This window comes from Podarcis vaucheri (assembly GCF_965113315.1).
Source record: "Podarcis vaucheri genome assembly, chromosome: 7".
NCBI lineage: Eukaryota > Metazoa > Chordata > Lepidosauria > Squamata > Lacertidae > Podarcis > Podarcis vaucheri.
The window spans coordinates 1,842,348-1,861,576 of record NC_138765.1 but is presented as its reverse complement, the minus strand read 5'-3'; the positions used below and the strand labels follow the sequence as shown (position 1 = coordinate 1,861,576).

Here is a 19,229-nt window from a genome sequence, read left to right as displayed (position 1 = left end):
AAGAACCGGGGTTCCTGAATTGCAGGGGTTGGACTAGATAAGCCTGGAGTGTCCTCTTCCAGGATTCCTCATCTGGCTGCCAATGCCACATCTGGAATGTCTCCCAAAACTGCCCCCCCTTTCACAAGGAGCTCTCCCCCCCCTGTGTCTTAAACTACCTTTTGACTGGCAACCATCTCCAATCTCCTTGCTGGACAATCCCAATCAAAGATGCATTAGATTCTCTGAAATCTACTCAGGAATCCTATAGTGACTTCATGCTCTTTATTGCAGCTTGTAAAACAGTGATTTAATTGCCCCCCAAACCTCAGGCTTTTATATACATTATTTACACAATCAGTCCCATCTGACTGGCTGATTCTGCTTCCCTCCTGGAGCCTGATTGGTCTTTTCCTGCAGGCCAATCAGTTGTTGCATTCTAGGATTCTACTTGCCTATTGTTCAAGAATCCAAGCTTAGTACATAACCCCCCTCCCCTCTAAGTTCCCGTTGCGCCCAGAAGGTTAGCATTCATAGTTGTTGAAGTATGCCGGTCACCTATGTATGCCTTGTGGTCTTGGGTGCCTCAGTAGGGGTTTCTGGTTCTGGCTCTTGTTCCAGGGCTGCCGGCTGTGATGGGATCGTTGGGTTGGACGCTGCTCAGCCTCGGTCACTTCTGGACTTCCCAGTTCTGCCTCCCTTACCTGCTCCTCCTGCTCTATGGGCCTCACCCTTCTGCTATCCCCTTGGGATTCCTCTCTCCAGCCCTCCTTGCAGTTTCCCCCCAGGAATCATCCGGAGGTTCAATAGTCCCAAGAAGGCTTGGAGTTCTGCCTTACCCTTAGGTGCAGGGGCGTCGCACATAGCCCTCACCTTGTCCCTGATCAGGTGGACTTTAAGACTCCGCCAGGGTGGCGAGGGCATGGCTGACCATTGGCACCGGGTATGCATGAGTCATAAGGGCCTTGTTTATGGTACATTTGTAGTCTGCGTAGATGTGGACTGAGCCATTGGGCTTGATGGGTGTGATGATTGGGGTTTCTCGGGGGCATTAGGCACGGGCTAGAGCATTCCTTGCTCCACAAGCCAGTCTAATTCCTCGCCAATGCGGGGTTTTGAGGGCGAACGGGACCTGGTGGGCCTTGAACTTGATGGGTCGTATGGCGGGGTCTAGTTGTAGGCCAACGGAGGGGCAGGGCAGTATATCACCCCAATGCCCCATCGAAAACCTCTGGAAACTCTTTGCACATGGCGTCCACGTCCACGTGGGAGCTGGTGCGGTTCACCCCGGTGATGGCTAGCCCCAGTGGCCCAAACCACACCAACCCCAGTAAGCTAACGTAGCACCCCTTGACCACGATCAAGTCCAACCGCCACTCCCTCCCTCAATATTGTACATTGAAGGTTCCCACCCCCATCGTGGGGACCTTGCATTTGTGGAAGTCTCCCGGAGGGTGAATGGGGCTGGCCTAACTTGGAGCCGCCACTGGGACACAATTCCTTAATGTCCATGCCAAAATTATGGACAGGAGTGACCCTGTATCAAGCTCCAGGCGGCACGGGGCTGCCTCTATCTGTGCCTCGATGTAAATTTTGTCCGCATTAGAATGAGGCAACTGGTATACCTGACAGTCTGTGGTCTTCGTCGAGTTGCCTTGGTGTGTCAGACCACAGGGCCTGGGACTCTTGGGTCGGCCATCTGGTTTGAGGTGTCAGGCAGGGCAGGCACGGCACACCCGGGCGTTGTGTCCCACTTTTCTGCATTGTCGGCATTCTGCGTTGCGGAAATGGCAAGTCCTCTGCTCGTGGCTCTCCCTGCAACTTGCACAGTTCCCGTCTTCCGGACGAGGCTGTCGTGGTGGGCGTGCGGCTTATGTGTGCTATTGCACTCAGTTCACGTCCTCCCGGTAGGATTCTGAGTCGTCGGTGAGGTCCTCGTGGTGGATCCTCGTTTGGGATAACATGTTTGATTGGAATCCTTGCACTGACCTCTCGGCAGCTTCAGTTGCTAAAGCCTCCTCTAGGGCAGCCTGGAGCGTCAGGTCCTTCTTGGCGTAGAGGCGCCACTGCAGCTTCTCCTCGCTCGGGCCGCCCACGAGGCAGTCGGCAAGCATGTTCTCCAGCTCTGTGACGTTGCAGAGCCGAGCAGCCTGGCAAAGGGAGGTCACATACCCGGTTATGGTTTCTCCGGAGACCTGCCGCTTTGCCTAGAAGGCATTGTGACACGTTACCCCCAAGGGTTGTTGCGAGAAGTGCCCCTTCAGCCGTTTTATTATCGTGTCATAGGGAACGGTCGCAATATTTGTGGGAGCGAGGAGGGCTCGGGCGATCTTGAACGTTTCTTCTCCACAGATGCTGAAGAAGGCTGCCCTCTTCTTGGCTGTGTCTCACGACGTCCTTTGCCTCCAGGAGGAACTGGAAGCGGGTGGCGTATCCTTCCCAGTCTCCTGAGGCCGGGCTGAATGGCATGAAGCGGTTGTCTGTCACCATTCTGGGTCCTGGAGCTGTAGCCTGGATGTGCAGTGCGATGCTGTGCTACCTGTGGCGGCTGTATGCGGTGCACGGCAGACAGCTCAGCAGGATCCCACCTTCATCACCAGTGAAATATATTCGGAGTCCTGTAGTGATTTAATGCTCTTTATTGCAGTTTCTAAAACAGTGATTTAATTGCCCCCAAACCTTAGGCTTTTATATACATTATTTACACAATGAGTCCCATCTGATTGGCTGTTTCTGTTGAGATCCTGCCAGGGAGACAGAGGCATCAGGCCTCCATGTCGTCTCCAGACGATCTCCGGTCTCCCGTTGGAATAGCATCAGTCAATTAGCGACACGACCCTCAGACGCATTCCAAGACTCATGCACGCCATTCTCGCAGAGTTTCCACAACGGAAGATTCACCCAGGAGAGAATATTTACAGCTTTATTCAACGTTGGGCAGAACAAAGGAAAAACATGACTGCTTGCATCCATGGCGAGGAAAACAGCCAGAACAAAAGCTATATACAAAACGGAAATGCCCAGTGAGCAGGAAGTAAACAGGCATGTGACGCAAAACAGCCTGTTCACTTTTTTAAGGAGGAACGGAAATATCCTGACAGATTCTGCTTCCCTACTGGAGCCTGATTGGTCTTTTCCTGCAGGCCAATCAGTTGTTGCATTCTAGGATCCTACTTGCCCGCATGCCTTGAGGCCCCAAGATGGGCGGAGGAAGGCCTGGGGGGCAGCTGCTAGCTGGGACTTTGATTTGGGCAGGGTGGGGGCACAAGGAGAGGGAGACAGGAAGACCGGCCAGGGGGTGGCACTGGGGGGATTTATTCACATTGGTTTTCTACCCAAAAGCCACCCCCCCCGGCTGTGAGGAGGGTGGCGCCTCTTCCATGAATTCCTCTTCCACTCCCAGCCACTCTGCTCAAACCTTTGCTAAAATCCTGCTCTCCTCCCTCCTCTCCGTCTCAGAGGCTGGGCTTTCTGTCTCATCTCAAGGACCGCCAAAGCGCCCGCAATTGCCTCTTATCTTCCACCCAAACCATCCACATCAATCCTAAGCGTCTCCTGTTCTGATTTTCATTTTTTGTCTTCTTTTCCAGCTTTTCAGACTTCTCCTCCCTTCCTTTCATGGAGACATCTAGTGCTTCTGTTTTCTTTGTCAGTGTCTCTACTTTAGTGGTCAAATTAGTCACCATTTAATGATTTTTATCAATTAGGGCTAATAGTTTCTCCAAATTTAACACAGGCCTGGTGTTAACTGTTTTTGAGCTGCCATATTCAAAATCTCCCTCTCCCTTGTTCTCAAAGCAGCCTATTTTCCAACAGCACCTTATCAGTTTGTCAAGGTCACAGAATAAATCTTTCCCAAGAGATCCTGTTTCATGCATTTTTCCAGGCCTCCCTCTTCCTTCCAGCCTGATCCCCAACACACATAAGCTGTTTAACTTAAAATCCAATTTCTCAAATTAAGATTCGAATAAAACAAATAAACCAAATAATTACTTTAAAAGAGGAACCGTAAAACAGAAAAAAGAAATAATGTGTCCAAGAGGACCTAGCAATTTAGATGTCCAGATAAGAGAGGTTGTCTTGCAGGAATCCAATTCTCTTTAAGTGGCTCAGAGTAGAAGAAATATTTTCCTCCAAAGAGAAACGAACTTCTCCAAACCTGTCTTGATTTTAGCTTTTTCAGCCAGTCCTTTTAAGAGCTCCAATTCTATTTTTTAAAAGAACTTTAAAAATGAGACCAGACTTTCATAAATCCCTCCGATCACACTCTTGGCACTGAAATAGTTTCTACCCTGTGTGAATTCTCTGATGGGAAATGAGATTGCTGCTTTGACTGAAGCTCTTTCCACATTCCACACACTGATAGGGTTTCTCCCCTGTATGAATCCTTTGATGGGAAGTGAGATGGGAACTATGACTGAAGCTCTTTCCACATTCCATGCACTGATAGGGTTTCTCGCCTGTATGAATTCTACAATGGGAAGTGAAAACCTGGTTTTGACTGAAGCTCTTTCCACACTCCAAGCAGTGATATGGTTTCTCCCCTGTATGTATTCTACGATGGGAAGTGAGACTTTCTTTCCAGGTGAAGCTCTTTCCACATTCCATGCACTGAAAGGGTTTCTCCCCTGTATGAATTCTTTGATGGGAAGTGAGCTTGGCCCTCTGACTGAAGCTCTTTCCGCATTCCACACACTGATAGGGTTTCTCCCCTGTATGTATCATTTGATGGGAAGTGAGATCTGAACAATTTCTGAATCTCTTTCCACATTCCACACACTGATAGGGTTTCTCCCCTGTATGAATTCTCTGGTGGGCAATGAGATAGCGTCTGTCAATGAAGCTTTTTCCACATTCCAAGCACTGATAGGGTTTCTCCCCTGTATGAATCCTTTGATGGGAAGTGAGCATGGCCCTTTGATTGAAGCTCTTTCCGCATTCCACACACTGATATGGTTTCTCCCCTGTATGAATCCTTTGATGGAAAGTGAGATTGGCACTCCGTGTGAAGCTCTTTCCGCATTCCACGCACTGATAGGGTTTCTCCCCTGTATGAATACTTTGATGGGAAGTGAGATGGGCCCTCTGATTGAAGCTCTTTCCACATTCTACGCACTGATAGGGTTTCTCCCCTGTATGAATCCTTTGATGGGAAGTCAGTTGGGAGCTCTGACTGAAGCTCTTTCCACATTCCACACACTGATAGGGTTTCTCCCCTGTATGAATCCTTTGATGGTAAGTGAGATGGGCACTCCGAGTGAAGCTCTTTCCACATTCCACGCACTGATAGGGTTTCTCCCCTGTATGAATTCTACGATGGGAAGATAGATCGTTGCTGTTACTGAAGCTCTTTCCACACTCCAAGCAGTGGTAGTGTTTCTTCTTAAGGGGATATCTTTGATGGGAAGTGGAATGGGAGCTCTGACTGAAGCTCTCTCCACAGTCTGAATCCTGATATGGGTCCTCCACTGTGTGGATTTCATTGTGGTCTCCCTTGTTCTTCATTTCCAATTCATCACCACCTGAAACTAAGAGGCAAACGGATTAGAGTCTCGGGAAGAAGTGCAGCCCCAAATTATGGAACAATGCTAATTAATGCTTGGGACAGGGGAAGAACTGAAGGGAGTTAGATGTTATAATGTTCCTTTTGTTCTGCAAAACGTCTAGTTTCGTATACAAATCAAGTTGAATATTATATGTTTTCTCTCTCTAGTTTTTAAAAGTACAGCTTAACCTGGTAACGTTATTTTGTTCAAATTTAAATATGGATCTGTACTATCTTCATAAATAAAATGTGGTTTCATTAGTATTTTAAAGGTGGCCAAAGCGGGAAAGTTCCCTGTTCAAAATTAAGATATACAGTGGTACCTTGGGTTACATACGCTTCAGGTTACATACGCTTCAGGTTACAGACTCTGCTAACCCAGAAATAATGCTTCAGTTTAAGAACTTTGCTTCAGGATAAGAACAGAAATCATGCCCGACGGCGCAGTGGCAACAGCAGGAGACCCCATTAGCTAAAGTGGTGCTTCAGGTTAAAAACAGTTTCAGGTTAAGAAAGGACCTCCGGAACAAATTAAGTTCTTAACCCGAGGTACAACTGTATTTAATATGCTACGTTGTTCAATATGCAGTAATAAATCTAAACAAATTGTAAGAGCTTGATAAATATTTGGGAACATTGACTCTGGACTGACTTGGTCGTAGTCAGCTACCTTGTGGTAGGGAAATGAACTTCTGTGTGCTGAAAAACACATTTTGTATATTGAACAAATGTGTGTAGCAGCTGCCAAATTTAAATTTCTTTAGTGGCTAAAAATTGAATGATGATGTGCATCACCTTAAACCAATTTGGATGTTTTCTTATATTCTCAACATCACAGAATGCAGAAGAAACTTGTCATATCAGTATTATTATTATTATTATTATTATTATTATTATTATTACTTAAGTTTCCTTACACTGGTACCTCAGGTTACATACGCTTCAGGTTACAGGCTCCGCTAACCTAGAAATAGCACCTCAGGTTACGAACTTTGCTTCAGGATAAGAACAGAAATCGTGCTCTGGCAGCGCAGCGGCAGCAGGAGGCCCCATGAGCTAAAGTGGTGCTTCAGGTTAAGAACAGTTTCAGGTTAAGAACGGACCTACGGAACGAATTAAGTTCTTAACCCGAAGTACCACTGTACTTACATGTTACATTACTGTGAGAAGTTACAGGGGACGAGGCAGGGGGCCTTCTCGGTAGGGGCACCCACCCTGTGGAACGCCCCCCCCCCATCAGATGTCAAGGAAATAACTATGCAACTTTTAGAGGACTTCTGAAGGCACCTCTGTATTGGGAAGTTTTTAATGTTTGATGTTTTATATTTTTTTTCATATTTGTTGGAATTTGCCGAGAGTGGCTGGGGCAACCCAGTCAGATGGGCAGGGTAAAAATAATAAAATTACCATTATTGTTACTACAGGGTTCACTGCCTGAAATTCAAAAAGCCTGGCTCTTTTCTGGGATGGAGTTTGTTTGGTTCAGTCGTGGAATCTGTGCCATCTCCAATGCCAAGCGACTCTTTGGTCAACCAGAGAGAGGCAGAAGCAAGAACAAAAGCAGGAAACTTGACTGAAGCTACTTCAACACCTCAAATCACTCTGAATCCTACATTTAAGAAGGCCTGGGCAGTTCAGACAGCCTGATCATGGATTTAAACGGCAGACCTGGAGGAAGAATATTCACAGGGAAAACAATCAATAGCCATCCATCCAAGGTTTGCTGTGGGCGTGTTAACATCCCAGGTGCTGTGGGTGGCGCTGTTGAGCCCCATCGAAATATCAGAGGTTCGTCACATAGAGAGATGTCTTGAATTACAAAACAGATAGGATGATCCAATAGGGAGCCTTACCGAGAGAGTCCAAGATCCCACGATTCTCCTCCATGACTTCCTTATGGAGAGCTCTCTGGTCAGGATCCAGCAACGCCCACTCCTCGTCTGTGAAATGGACAGCCACATCTTCAAAGCACACTGGACCCTAACAGAACAGGAAAAAGGCTGTCCTCTTAGAGAACATTCACCTGGCTCTGTTGTTGTCTACAGCGGCCAGACCCCTCTCTGCCTTCCTCATCCCTCTCTCCTGCTGCAGCTTCTGCCTCGGAGTCTGGGCTGCTCTCTGCCACAGACTCCCTCTGCTCCCTGAGCCCTCTTCCCTCTCCAGCTTCAGACACCTCCTCCTCCTCCTCCTCCCAGTTGGCTCCCTCTTCTCTGGCTCCTCCCACCATTCCTCTGCATCCAACTGTGTCCAGCCAGTCTGCATCCAAGCAGTCCTTCCCCACAAGGCTCCTTCCCCCTACCTGATCTGGGTCCACAGCTGCTGCCTCCCCTCCACCACCATGAAAAGATGAAGGAGCAGGTCTTGGTGGCATCATTCCGTCACCTGAGAGAGACCAAGGTAAGTGGAAACCGTGAGCGCCTGCTTCTCTCAGAGGTGAAACAGTGCATCTCTACGTACAGATGGGGCTTGTCCAAGTCTCCCCTGCTAGCTTCCGGTTTTCTTTTCTACACTAATGAATTGGCAGCCTGCGATTGAATACTAGTTGAAAATATCTATGTACCGGTGAGCAGGGATGAAACTGGACTGCAGATATGGAATATAACTTCAAATGGAACTGTGTGTGTGAAAAACAAAAAGGAAAAAGGGAGGGAAGCTCTATTTTGCAAAATGTTTACGATGGAAAATTAGAGCTGACTCTTCCCCATCCTTTATTATATACAGACTGAACTGATTAATGCTAAAAGGACGTGGAATTTAATTTAATTGGATAAATGCACATTTATCTTAGGCCAGACAGAGAGATGTAAGGAATCTGAAAGTTGTGTAGGAGCTGATAAGGTTCATTACTGAGTCATTTGCGATTCTGACAGATCCCTCTCTTTCCCAGGTGTAGAAGAAAAATGGCAAAAACTGATTATTTATTGGGACAGTGTGATTTTTGCAGCTGCTGTTAAAGTTGCCAAACAACGAAGCACAGGACAGAGCGATGGAGAATTTCTGAAACCACAAGGGGATATTAGCTCCGCCCAAGGAATGATGGAGAACAGCAACAACCAGGAAAAGATAGACAGAACATTTTACAAGGACAGGAAGAAACATCACCAACAGAAAGATTGCCACACACGGGAAGAGTAAGGATACAGCTGGAGTGCCTCACTTGTAGTTTTATATATTATTTGATGTTTCCATACGAATGGAAGTCATTAATACTGCAGTTGTTATATAAAGGATTGTTATCTTGACAGGAGTGTAATTGAAATTAACAAGATATTGGAATGCAGAAATCAAGAAAATCATCAAACCATCGGTTTTAGCATGCGGGGGGCCACCTATATTATATAATTTTGAATAAGATTGGTATTAGTAATAGTATTGTAATTTCACATTGTTATAGGGAGGCTATTATTGAACTGTAATTGTAAACTAATCAAATTACTATCATAAACGTCTCCCCTGCTGACATTTGTACCCATTTCATATAATAGTTGTGCAAAAATACATCTCTCTCCCCCCCCCTGAGCTCTGGGCTCCAGGTGTCTTCCCCCAAAAGATGCAAAGAACTCAGAGATTAGTTTCAAAACCAAGAGAATGTGACAAAACGGGGGAGAAAACTCTCCTTCCTCCTTACCCAGAGGCCTCACTCTGGCGTCCAACGGAGTCTTCTCTGCCTCAGAAGAATCAAGACCCATTTCTGCCAAAAGATCCTTCCTCTGAAAGAGCAACAAGGATTCAAAACAGAGAATGGGGAGAAGGGTTAGAGAAGGAATGGCAGAGGCAAGCGCTTTCGGGGGACAGAGGTGAAAGCTGCTTCCTGCTTCTGCTAGACTGGTGTCTGGGGTTGGCTGCCAGGACCATGAAACATTGGTCCTCAAGGATCTTCACTGGCTCCCAGAACGTTTCCCAGCACAATTCAAAGTGTTGGCCTCAAAGGCCCAGTATACCCAAAGGAGCGTCTCCATGAACTGAGGTCCAGTTCGGAGGGTCTTCTGCTGATTCCCTCACTGTGGTAAGTGAAGTTACAGGGAACCAGGCAGAAGACCTTCTCCACAGTGGCCCCCACCCTGGGGAATGCCCTCCCATCAGGTGAGAAGGAGATAAGAAAATGCATAACTTTTAGAAGACATCTTCTTCTAAAAGAAGATGTCTTCTTATGCATTTATATGTGCTGGAAGGCACCCAGCCACATGAGTGTCATAAATAATAATAATAATAATAATAATAATAATAATAATAATAATATGCTTTCCAAAAAAGGATGGGCCATTAGGAAATGATTTGGGAATACTCTCCCTCCTCTTTGGAGCCCCTTGGGAGTATCCAGAGGAAAGTCTCTCTCACCTGCTGCTCTGCCTGCTTCCTCTCCTCTGCCTGACTCAGGAGGAAACCTTCGGCCAGGGCCACCGCCTGGGAACTGGTCTCCGCTCCACATTCCCTCACCCAGATCTCCATCTCCAGAGGAAGGACAGTCAGGAACTGCTCCAAGATCACCAGGTCCAGCATCTCAGCTTTCGTGTGCCTTTCTGGCTTCAGCCATTGATGGCAAAGGTGGTAGAGTTGGCTGCAAACCTCTCGGGGTCCTTTGGCCTCCTGGTAGCAGAACTGCCTGAGCTGCTGGCTCTGTACCTCTGAGCAAGGGGTTTCCTCCTCCCCCAGGATCTTCTGCACGGAGTTTTGCCAGAATCCCCCACTGCTCCCCGTTTCCATGGCATGGCCTCTTCCTGCTTCAGGGCCAGCTGAGTCTTGCTCATCCATCTGGGCTCTCCGGAAGTCTCCAAGAGATCGGAAGGAGCCCCTTGGTCCTCTGCCAAGTTCTGTGTGTCCTAATGCAAGGTGCAGCGAATCCTACGAATCAAACACATTCTTCTATTGTAAGATCAAAGCACAGCCAAGAGAAGAAGAATGTTCCCTGAGCAAGTGTAGGGAGAGGAGGAGGAGGGAGAAGTCATAACTGTGAATGACAAGTTACAGATAGGTAGCCGTGTTGGTCTGTGTGTATCTGAAGAAGTGTGCATGCAAACGAAAGCTCATACCAAGAACTAACTTAGTTGGTCTTTAAGGTGCTACTGGAAGGCAACAGTGGGGGTCCCTCCCAACCCCACTTCATAGTCCAGAGCTTCACCCCAACCCAGCCATATCTGCTTGGGTGGCTTGGTGAGCAGCAGGGCCCATGTCTAGCTCCAGCCACCGTCCCTTGGGGACTTCCTGCCCTGGATCCAAGGGGATGGTGGCAAGGCCCTCTGGGTGGAACTGCCCTGGAAGATGCCTCAAAAACCGGACTTTCCATCAAATAAAGAATTATTGAGGGAAAATGGCCGACATACAGAGATTTATGAAGAGAGAGAGAAGAGAAGCTTCATGGTATTTCCCTCTTAATATACTTCTCCCTGATAATAATGTCCCCCTTAATATCCTTCTCCCTCACAATTATGTCCCTCTTAATATACTTCTCCCTCATGTCCCTCCTAATATACTTCTCCCTCATAATAATGTCCCTCTTACTATACTTCTCCCTCATAATAATGTCCCTCTTACTATACTTCTCCCTCACAATAATGTCCCTCTTAATAATCTTCTCCCTCATAATAATGTCCCTCTTAATATCCTTCTCCCTCACAATAATGTCCCTCTTAATGTCCTTCTCCCTCATAATAATGTCCCTCTTAATATCCTTCTCCCTCATAATAATGTCCCTCTTAATATCCTTCTCCCTCACAATAATGTCCCTCTTAATATCCTTCTCCCTCACAATAATGTCCCTCTTAATATCCTTCTCCCTCACAATAATGTCCCTCTTAATATACTTCTCCCTCATAATGTCCCTCTTAATATACTTCTCCCTCATAATGTCCCTCTTAATATACTTCTCCCTCATAATAATGTCCCTCTTAATATCCTTCTCCCTCATAATAATGTCCCTCTTAATATCCTTCTCCCTCATAATAATGTCCCTCTTAATATCCTTCTCCCTCACAATCATGTCCCTCTTAATATACTTCTCCCTCACAATCATGTCCCTCTTAATATCCTTCTCCCTCACAATCATGTCCCTCTTCATATCCTTCTCCCTCACAATCATGTCCCTCTTAATATCCTTCTCCCTCACAATAATGTCCCTCTTAATATCCTTCTCCCTCACAATCATGTCCCTCTTAATATCCTTCTCCCTCACAATCATGTCCCCCTTAATATCCTTCTCCCTCATAATAATGTCCCTCTTAATATACTTCTCCCTCATAATAATGTCCCTCTTAATATCCTTTTCCCTCATAATAATGTCCCTCTTAATATCCTTTTCCCTCATAATAATGTCCCTCTTAATATCCTTCTCCCTCACAATCATGTCCCTCTTAATATCCTTCTCCCTCACAATAATGTCCCTCTTAATGTCCTTCTCCCTCACAATCATGTCCCTCTTAATATCCTTCTCCCTCACAATAATGTCCCTCTTCATATCCTTCTCCCTCACAATAATGTCCCCCTTAATATCCTTCTCCCTCACAATCATGTCCCTCTTCATATCCTTCTCCCTCATAATAATGTCCCTCTTAATATCCTTCTCCCTCATAATAATGTCCCTCTTCATATCCTTCTCCCTCACAATCATGTCCCTCTTAATATCCTTCTCCCTCACAATAATGTCCCTCTTAATGTCCTTCTCCCTCACAATCATGTCCCTCTTAATATCCTTCTCCCTCACAATCATGTCCCTCTTAATATACTTCTCCCTCACAATCATGTCCCTCTTCATATCCTTCTCCCTCACAATCATGTCCCTCTTAATATCCTTCTCCCTCACAATAATGTCCCTCTTAATATCCTTCTCCCTCACAATCATGTCCCTCTTAATATCCTTCTCCCTCACAATCATGTCCCCCTTAATATCCTTCTCCCTCATAATAATGTCCCTCTTAATATACTTCTCCCTCATAATAATGTCCCTCTTAATATCCTTCTTCCTCATAATAATGTCCCTCTTAATATCCTTCTCCCTCATAATAATGTCCCTCTTCATATCCTTCTCCCTCACAATCATGTCCCTCTTAATGTCCTTCTCCCTCACAATCATGTCCCTCTTCATATCCTTCTCCCTCACAATCATGTCCCTCTTAATGTCCTTCTCCCTCACAATCATGTCCCTCTTCATATCCTTCTCCCTCACAATAATGTCCCTCTTCATATCCTTCTCCCTCACAATAATGTCCCTCTTCATATCCTTCTCCCTCACAATCATGTCCCTCTTAATGTCCTTCTCCCTCACAATCATGTCCCTCTTCATATCCTTCTCCCTCATAATAATGTCCCTCTTCATATCCTTCTCCCTCACAATCATGTCCCTCTTAATATCCTTCTCCCTCACAATAATGTCCCTCTTAATGTCCTTCTCCCTCACAATAATGTCCCTCTTCATATCCTTCTCCCTCACAATCATGTCCCTCTTAATGTCCTTCTCCCTCACAATCATGTCCCTCTTAACATCCTTCTCCCTCACAATCATGTCCTTCTTAATATCCTTCTCCCTCACAATTATTTCCCTCTTAATATCCTTCTCCCTCACAATCATGTCCCTCTTAATATCCTTCTCCCTCACAATAATGTCCCTCTTAATATACTTCTCCCTCATAATAATGTCCCTCTTAATATCCTTCTCCCTCACAATAATGTCCCTCTTAATATCCTTCTCCCTCACAATCATGTCCCTCTTAATATACTTCTCCCTCATAATAATGTCCCTCTTAATATCCTTCTCCCTCATAATAATGTCCCTCTTAATATCCTTCTCCCTCACAATAATGTCCCTCTTAATATCCTTCTCCCTCACAATAATGTCCCTCTTAATATACTTCTCCCTCATAATAATGTCCCTCTTAATATCCTTCTCCCTCATAATAATGTCCCTCTTAATATCCTTCTCCCTCACAATCATGTCCCTCTTAATATCCTTCTCCCTCACAATAATGTCCCTCTTAATATCCTTCTCCCTCACAATCATGTCCCTCTTAATATACTTCTCCCTCATAATAATGTCCCTCTTAATATCCTTCTCCCTCATAATAATGTCCCTCTTAATGTCCTTCTCCCTCACAATCATGTCCCTCTTAATATCCTTCTCCCTCATAATAATGTCCCTCTTAATATCCTTCTCCCTCATAATAATGTCCCTCTTAATATCCTTCTCCCTCATAATAATGTCCCTCTTAATATCCTTCTCCCTCACAATAATGTCCCTCTTAATATCCTTCTCCCTCACAATCATGTCCCTCTTAATATCCTTCTCCCTCATAATAATGTCCCTCTTAACATCCTTCTCCCTCACAATCATGTCCCTCTTAATATCCTTCTCCCTCACAATCATGTCCCTCTTAATATCCTTCTCCCTCACAATAATCTCCCTCTTAATATCCTTCTCCCTCATAATTATGTCCCTCTTAATATCCTTCTCCCTCATAATAATGTCCCTCTTAATATCCTTCTCCCTCATAATAATGTCCCTCTTAATATCCTTCTCCCTCATAATTATGTCCCTCTTAATATCCTTCTCCCTCATAATAATGTCCCTCTTAATATCCTTCTCCCTCATAATAATGTCCCTCTTAATATACTTCTCCCTCATAATAATGTCCCCCTTAATATCCTTCTCCCTCATAATAATGTCCCTCTTAATGTCCTTCTCCCTCATAATAATGTCCCTCTTAATATCCTTCTCCCTCACAATAATGTCCCTCTTAATATCCTTCTCCCTCACAATCATGTCCCTCTTAATATCCTTCTCCCTCATAATTATGTCCCTCTTAATATCCTTCTCCCTCATAATAATGTCCCTCTTAATATCCTTCTCCCTCATAATAATGTCCCCCTTAATATCCTTCTCCCTCATAATAATGTAACCTCTTGATGTCCTTCTCCCTCATAATAATGTCCCTCTTAATATCCTTCTCCCTCACAATAATGTCCCTCTTAATATCCTTCTCCCTCACAATCATGTCCCTCTTAATATCCTTCTCCCTCATAATAATGTCCCTCTTAATATCCTTCTCCCTCATAATAATGTCCCTCTTAATATCCTTCTCCCTCATAATAATGTCCCTCTTAATATACTTCTCCCTCATAATAATGTCCCCCTTAATATCCTTCTCCCTCATAATAATGTCCCTCTTAATGTCCTTCTCCCTCATAATAATGTCCCTCTTAATATCCTTCTCCCTCACAATAATGTCCCTCTTAATATCCTTCTCCCTCACAATCATGTCCCTCTTAATATCCTTCTCCCTCATAATAATGTCCCTCTTAATATCCTTCTCCCTCATAATTATGTCCCTCTTAATATACTTCTCCCTCATAATAATGTCCCCCTTAATATCCTTCTCCCTCATAATAATGTCCCTCTTAATGTCCTTCTCCCTCATAATAATGTCCCTCTTAATATCCTTCTCCCTCACAATAATGTCCCTCTTAATGTCCTTTTCCCTCACAATCATGTCCCTCTTAATATCCTTCTCCCTCATAATAATGTCCCTCTTAATATCCTTCTCCCTCACAATCATGTCCCTCTTAATTTCCTTCTCCCTCATAATAATGTCCCTCTTAATATCCTTCTCCCTCACAATCATGTCCCTCTTAATATCCTTCTCCCTCACCATCATGTCCCTCTTAATATCCTTCTCCCTCATAATCATGTCCCTCTTAATATCCTTCTCCCTCACCATCATGTCCCTCTTAATATCCTTCTCCCTCATAATCATGTCCCTCTTAATATCCTTCTCCCTCACAATCATGTCCCTCTTAATATCCTTCTCCCTCACCATCATGTCCCTCTTAATATCCTTCTCCCTCATAATCATGTCCCTCTTAATGTCCTTCTCCCTCATAATCATGTCCCTCTTAATATCCTTCTCCCTCACAATCATGTCCCTCTTAATATCCTTCTCCCTCACCATCATGTCCCTCTTAATATCCTTCTCCCTCATAATCATGTCCCTCTTAATGTCCTTCTCCCTCACAATCATGTCCCTCTTAATATACTTCTCCCTCACAATAATGTCCCTCTTAATATCCTTCTCCCTCATAATAATGTCCCTCTTAATATCCTTCTCCCTCATAATTATGTCCCTCTTAATATCCTTCTCCCTCATAATTATGTCCCTCTTAATATCCTTCTCCCTCATAATAATGTCCCTCTTAATATCCTTCTCCCTCACAATAATCTCCCTCTTAATATCCTTCTCCCTCACAATCATGTCCCTCTTAATGTCCTTCTCCCTCACAATCGTGTCCCTCTTAATATCCTTCTCCCTCACAATCATGTCCCTCTTAATATCCTTCTCCCTCATAATAATGTCCCTCTTAATATCCTTCTCCCTCATAATAATGTCCCTCTTAATATCCTTCTCCCTCACAATCATGTCCCTCTTAATATCCTTCTCCCTCACAATTATGTCCCTCTTAATCTCCTTTTCCCTCACAATCATGTCCCTCTTAATATCCTTCTCCCTCACCATCATGTCCCTCTTAATATCCTTCTCCCTCACAATCATGTCCCTCTTAATGTCCTTCTCCCTCACAATCGTGTCCCTCTTAATATCCTTCTCCCTCACAATCATGTCCCTCTTAATATCCTTCTCCCTCATAATAATGTCCCTCTTAATGTCCTTCTCCCTCATAATAATGTCCCTCTTAATATCCTTCTCCCTCATAATAATGTCCCTCTTAATATACTTCTCCCTCATAATAATGTCCCCCTTAATATCCTTCTCCCTCATAATAATGTCCCTCTTAATGTCCTTCTCCCTCATAATAATGTCCCTCTTAATATCCTTCTCCCTCACAATAATGTCCCTCTTAATATCCTTCTCCCTCACAATCATGTCCCTCTTAATATCCTTCTCCCTCATAATAATGTCCCTCTTAATATCCTTCTCCCTCATAATTATGTCCCTCTTAATATACTTCTCCCTCATAATAATGTCCCCCTTAATATCCTTCTCCCTCATAATAATGTCCCTCTTAATGTCCTTCTCCCTCATAATAATGTCCCTCTTAATATCCTTCTCCCTCACAATAATGTCCCTCTTAATGTCCTTTTCCCTCACAATCATGTCCCTCTTAATATCCTTCTCCCTCATAATAATGTCCCTCTTAATATCCTTCTCCCTCACAATCATGTCCCTCTTAATTTCCTTCTCCCTCATAATAATGTCCCTCTTAATATCCTTCTCCCTCACAATCATGTCCCTCTTAATATCCTTCTCCCTCACCATCATGTCCCTCTTAATATCCTTCTCCCTCATAATCATGTCCCTCTTAATATCCTTCTCCCTCACCATCATGTCCCTCTTAATATCCTTCTCCCTCATAATCATGTCCCTCTTAATATCCTTCTCCCTCACAATCATGTCCCTCTTAATATCCTTCTCCCTCACCATCATGTCCCTCTTAATATCCTTCTCCCTCATAATCATGTCCCTCTTAATGTCCTTCTCCCTCATAATCATGTCCCTCTTAATATCCTTCTCCCTCACAATCATGTCCCTCTTAATATCCTTCTCCCTCACCATCATGTCCCTCTTAATATCCTTCTCCCTCATAATCATGTCCCTCTTAATGTCCTTCTCCCTCACAATCATGTCCCTCTTAATATACTTCTCCCTCACAATAATGTCCCTCTTAATATCCTTCTCCCTCATAATAATGTCCCTCTTAATATCCTTCTCCCTCATAATTATGTCCCTCTTAATATCCTTCTCCCTCATAATTATGTCCCTCTTAATATCCTTCTCCCTCATAATAATGTCCCTCTTAATATCCTTCTCCCTCACAATAATCTCCCTCTTAATATCCTTCTCCCTCACAATCATGTCCCTCTTAATGTCCTTCTCCCTCACAATCGTGTCCCTCTTAATATCCTTCTCCCTCACAATCATGTCCCTCTTAATATCCTTCTCCCTCATAATAATGTCCCTCTTAATATCCTTCTCCCTCATAATAATGTCCCTCTTAATATCCTTCTCCCTCACAATCATGTCCCTCTTAATATCCTTCTCCCTCACAATTATGTCCCTCTTAATCTCCTTTTCCCTCACAATCATGTCCCTCTTAATATCCTTCTCCCTCACCATCATGTCCCTCTTAATATCCTTCTCCCTCACAATCATGTCCCTCTTAATGTCCTTCTCCCTCACAATCGTGTCCCTCTTAATATCCTTCTCCCTCACAATCATGTCCCTCTTAATATCCTTCTCCCTCATAATAATGTCCCTCTTAATGTCCTTCTCCCTCATAATAATGTCCCTCTTAATATCCTTCTCCCTCACCATCATGTCCCTCTTAATCTCCTTCTCCCTCACAATTATGTCCCTCTTAATCTCCTTTTCCCTCACAATCATGTCCCTCTTAATCTCCTTCTCCCTCACAATCATGTCCCTCTTAATATCCTTCTCCCTCACAATCATGTCCCTCTTAATATCCTTCTCCCTCACAATCATGTCCCTCTTAATATCCTTCTCCCTCACAATCATGTCCCCCTTAATATCCTTCTCCCTCACAATAATGTCCCTCTTAATGTCCTTCTCCCTCACAATCATGTCCCTCTTAATGTCCTTCTCCCTCACCATCATCTCCCTCTTAATATTCTTCTCCCTCACCATCATGTCCCTCCGAAGGTCCTTCTCCCTCCTCGCTCTCTTCCAGGCCCACCTCCCTGGCCAGGGCCTGAGGTCCCTCTGGCTCCCTCCCGGACCCCCCAGCCTCTCTTCCCTCCCCTTCCCGCCTCCCGGGGCAGGGAGTTCCCCAGGCTTCCCCCGAGAGGAGACCCACCAGAGCCCGGCAGGCGAAGGCGAGGCCGGAAGGGACGTCAGAGGGGAGGAGGAGGAGGAGGAGGAGCGGCCCGCCTTCCTTTCCTGTCCTCTCTAGGAAGCCAGCTCGGCGCCTCTTAACCCTTCTCTCTCCCCGCGGAGGAGCCCGGGCGTCGCGCAGGCGCAGAGCTGCCCCTTCCGGGGGGGGGCAGTGAAGAAGCAGGACCCAGAACCCGGGATTGGTCGTGTGTGCGTGTGAAGGGGGAACCCGTGTCCGGGAGGAGGAGCCCGTCTCTCTGCCCGGGGCTGCGCAGGGGCGTCTGGGCGGGGGAGAGGGGGGTCTTGGGGGACCAGATGGGGGACCGGGGGTGTCTCTTCTCCAGGGGGGGCGAGTCTCTCTTGGGGGCCCCTGTGGGGCTGCGGGGAAGAGAGCCCTGTCCCAGCAAGAGGGAGTCCCGGTGGGGGGGCTGAAGGAGGAATAAATCGAGGACAATATCCCACTACCCCCAGAAAAGCTCTTCTTTCTCTTTCTGTGGAGGGTCCAGGCCCCTCTTGAAGGACCTTTGCCTTGCTCCAATCAGGATAAATATTTCCACCCCTTGGGACCCAAATATTTGACTTGCCTCGTTTTGAAAACTGGCATTTTGAAGCTTGGACCGTTAGGCCTGCACACCATCAGCTTTTACAGTGGTACCTCGGGTTAAGTACTTAATTCGCTCTGGAGGTCCATTTGTAACCTGAAACTGTTCATGTGCCGCCGGAACATGATTTCTGTTCTCATCCTGAAGCAAAGTTCTTAACCCGAGGTACTATTTCTGGGTTAGCGGAGTCTGTAACCCGAGGTACCACTGTACATACTTTACATTTGCTGAGGCAAAATCTCCACCCCCAACATTGCTTGCGGCAGTTCTGCCCTC

General features: G+C 45.4%; 1 protein-coding gene across 1 annotated transcript; it reads right to left on the bottom strand.

Moving 5' to 3' along the window:
* Positions 1–250: 250 nt before the first annotated feature.
* Positions 251–18,452, bottom strand: LOC309536789 (uncharacterized protein). The gene is made up of 7 exons (XM_082231105.1): positions 18,335–18,452; positions 9,863–10,366; positions 9,153–9,234; positions 7,824–7,906; positions 7,378–7,504; positions 2,550–5,507; positions 251–2,349 (listed from the first exon to the last, which is right to left on the bottom strand). The coding sequence occupies exons 2-6, from the start codon at positions 10,274–10,276 to the stop codon at positions 4,267–4,269; spliced, it is 1,947 nt and encodes a 648-aa protein (XP_082087231.1). The 5' UTR covers positions 10,277–10,366; positions 18,335–18,452; the 3' UTR covers positions 251–2,349; positions 2,550–4,266.
* Positions 18,453–19,229: the final 777 nt, after the last annotated feature.

What these genes read in the sequence shown, in the direction of transcription:
- LOC309536789 (XM_082231105.1), bottom strand. Translation starts at nt 10,276, where the DNA reads ATGGATGAGCAAGACTCAGCTGGCCCTGAAGCAGGAAGAGGCCATGCC. An exon ending in CAGCTGTGGACCCAGATCAG is followed by an intron (nt 7,505 to 7,823) that starts GTAGGGGGAAGG and finishes CTGTTCTGTTAG; the next exon opens with GGTCCAGTGTGCTTTGAAGA. An exon ending in TGGGATCTTGGACTCTCTCG is followed by an intron (nt 5,508 to 7,377) that starts GTAAGGCTCCCT and finishes TTTGCCTCTTAG; the next exon opens with TTTCAGGTGGTGATGAATTG.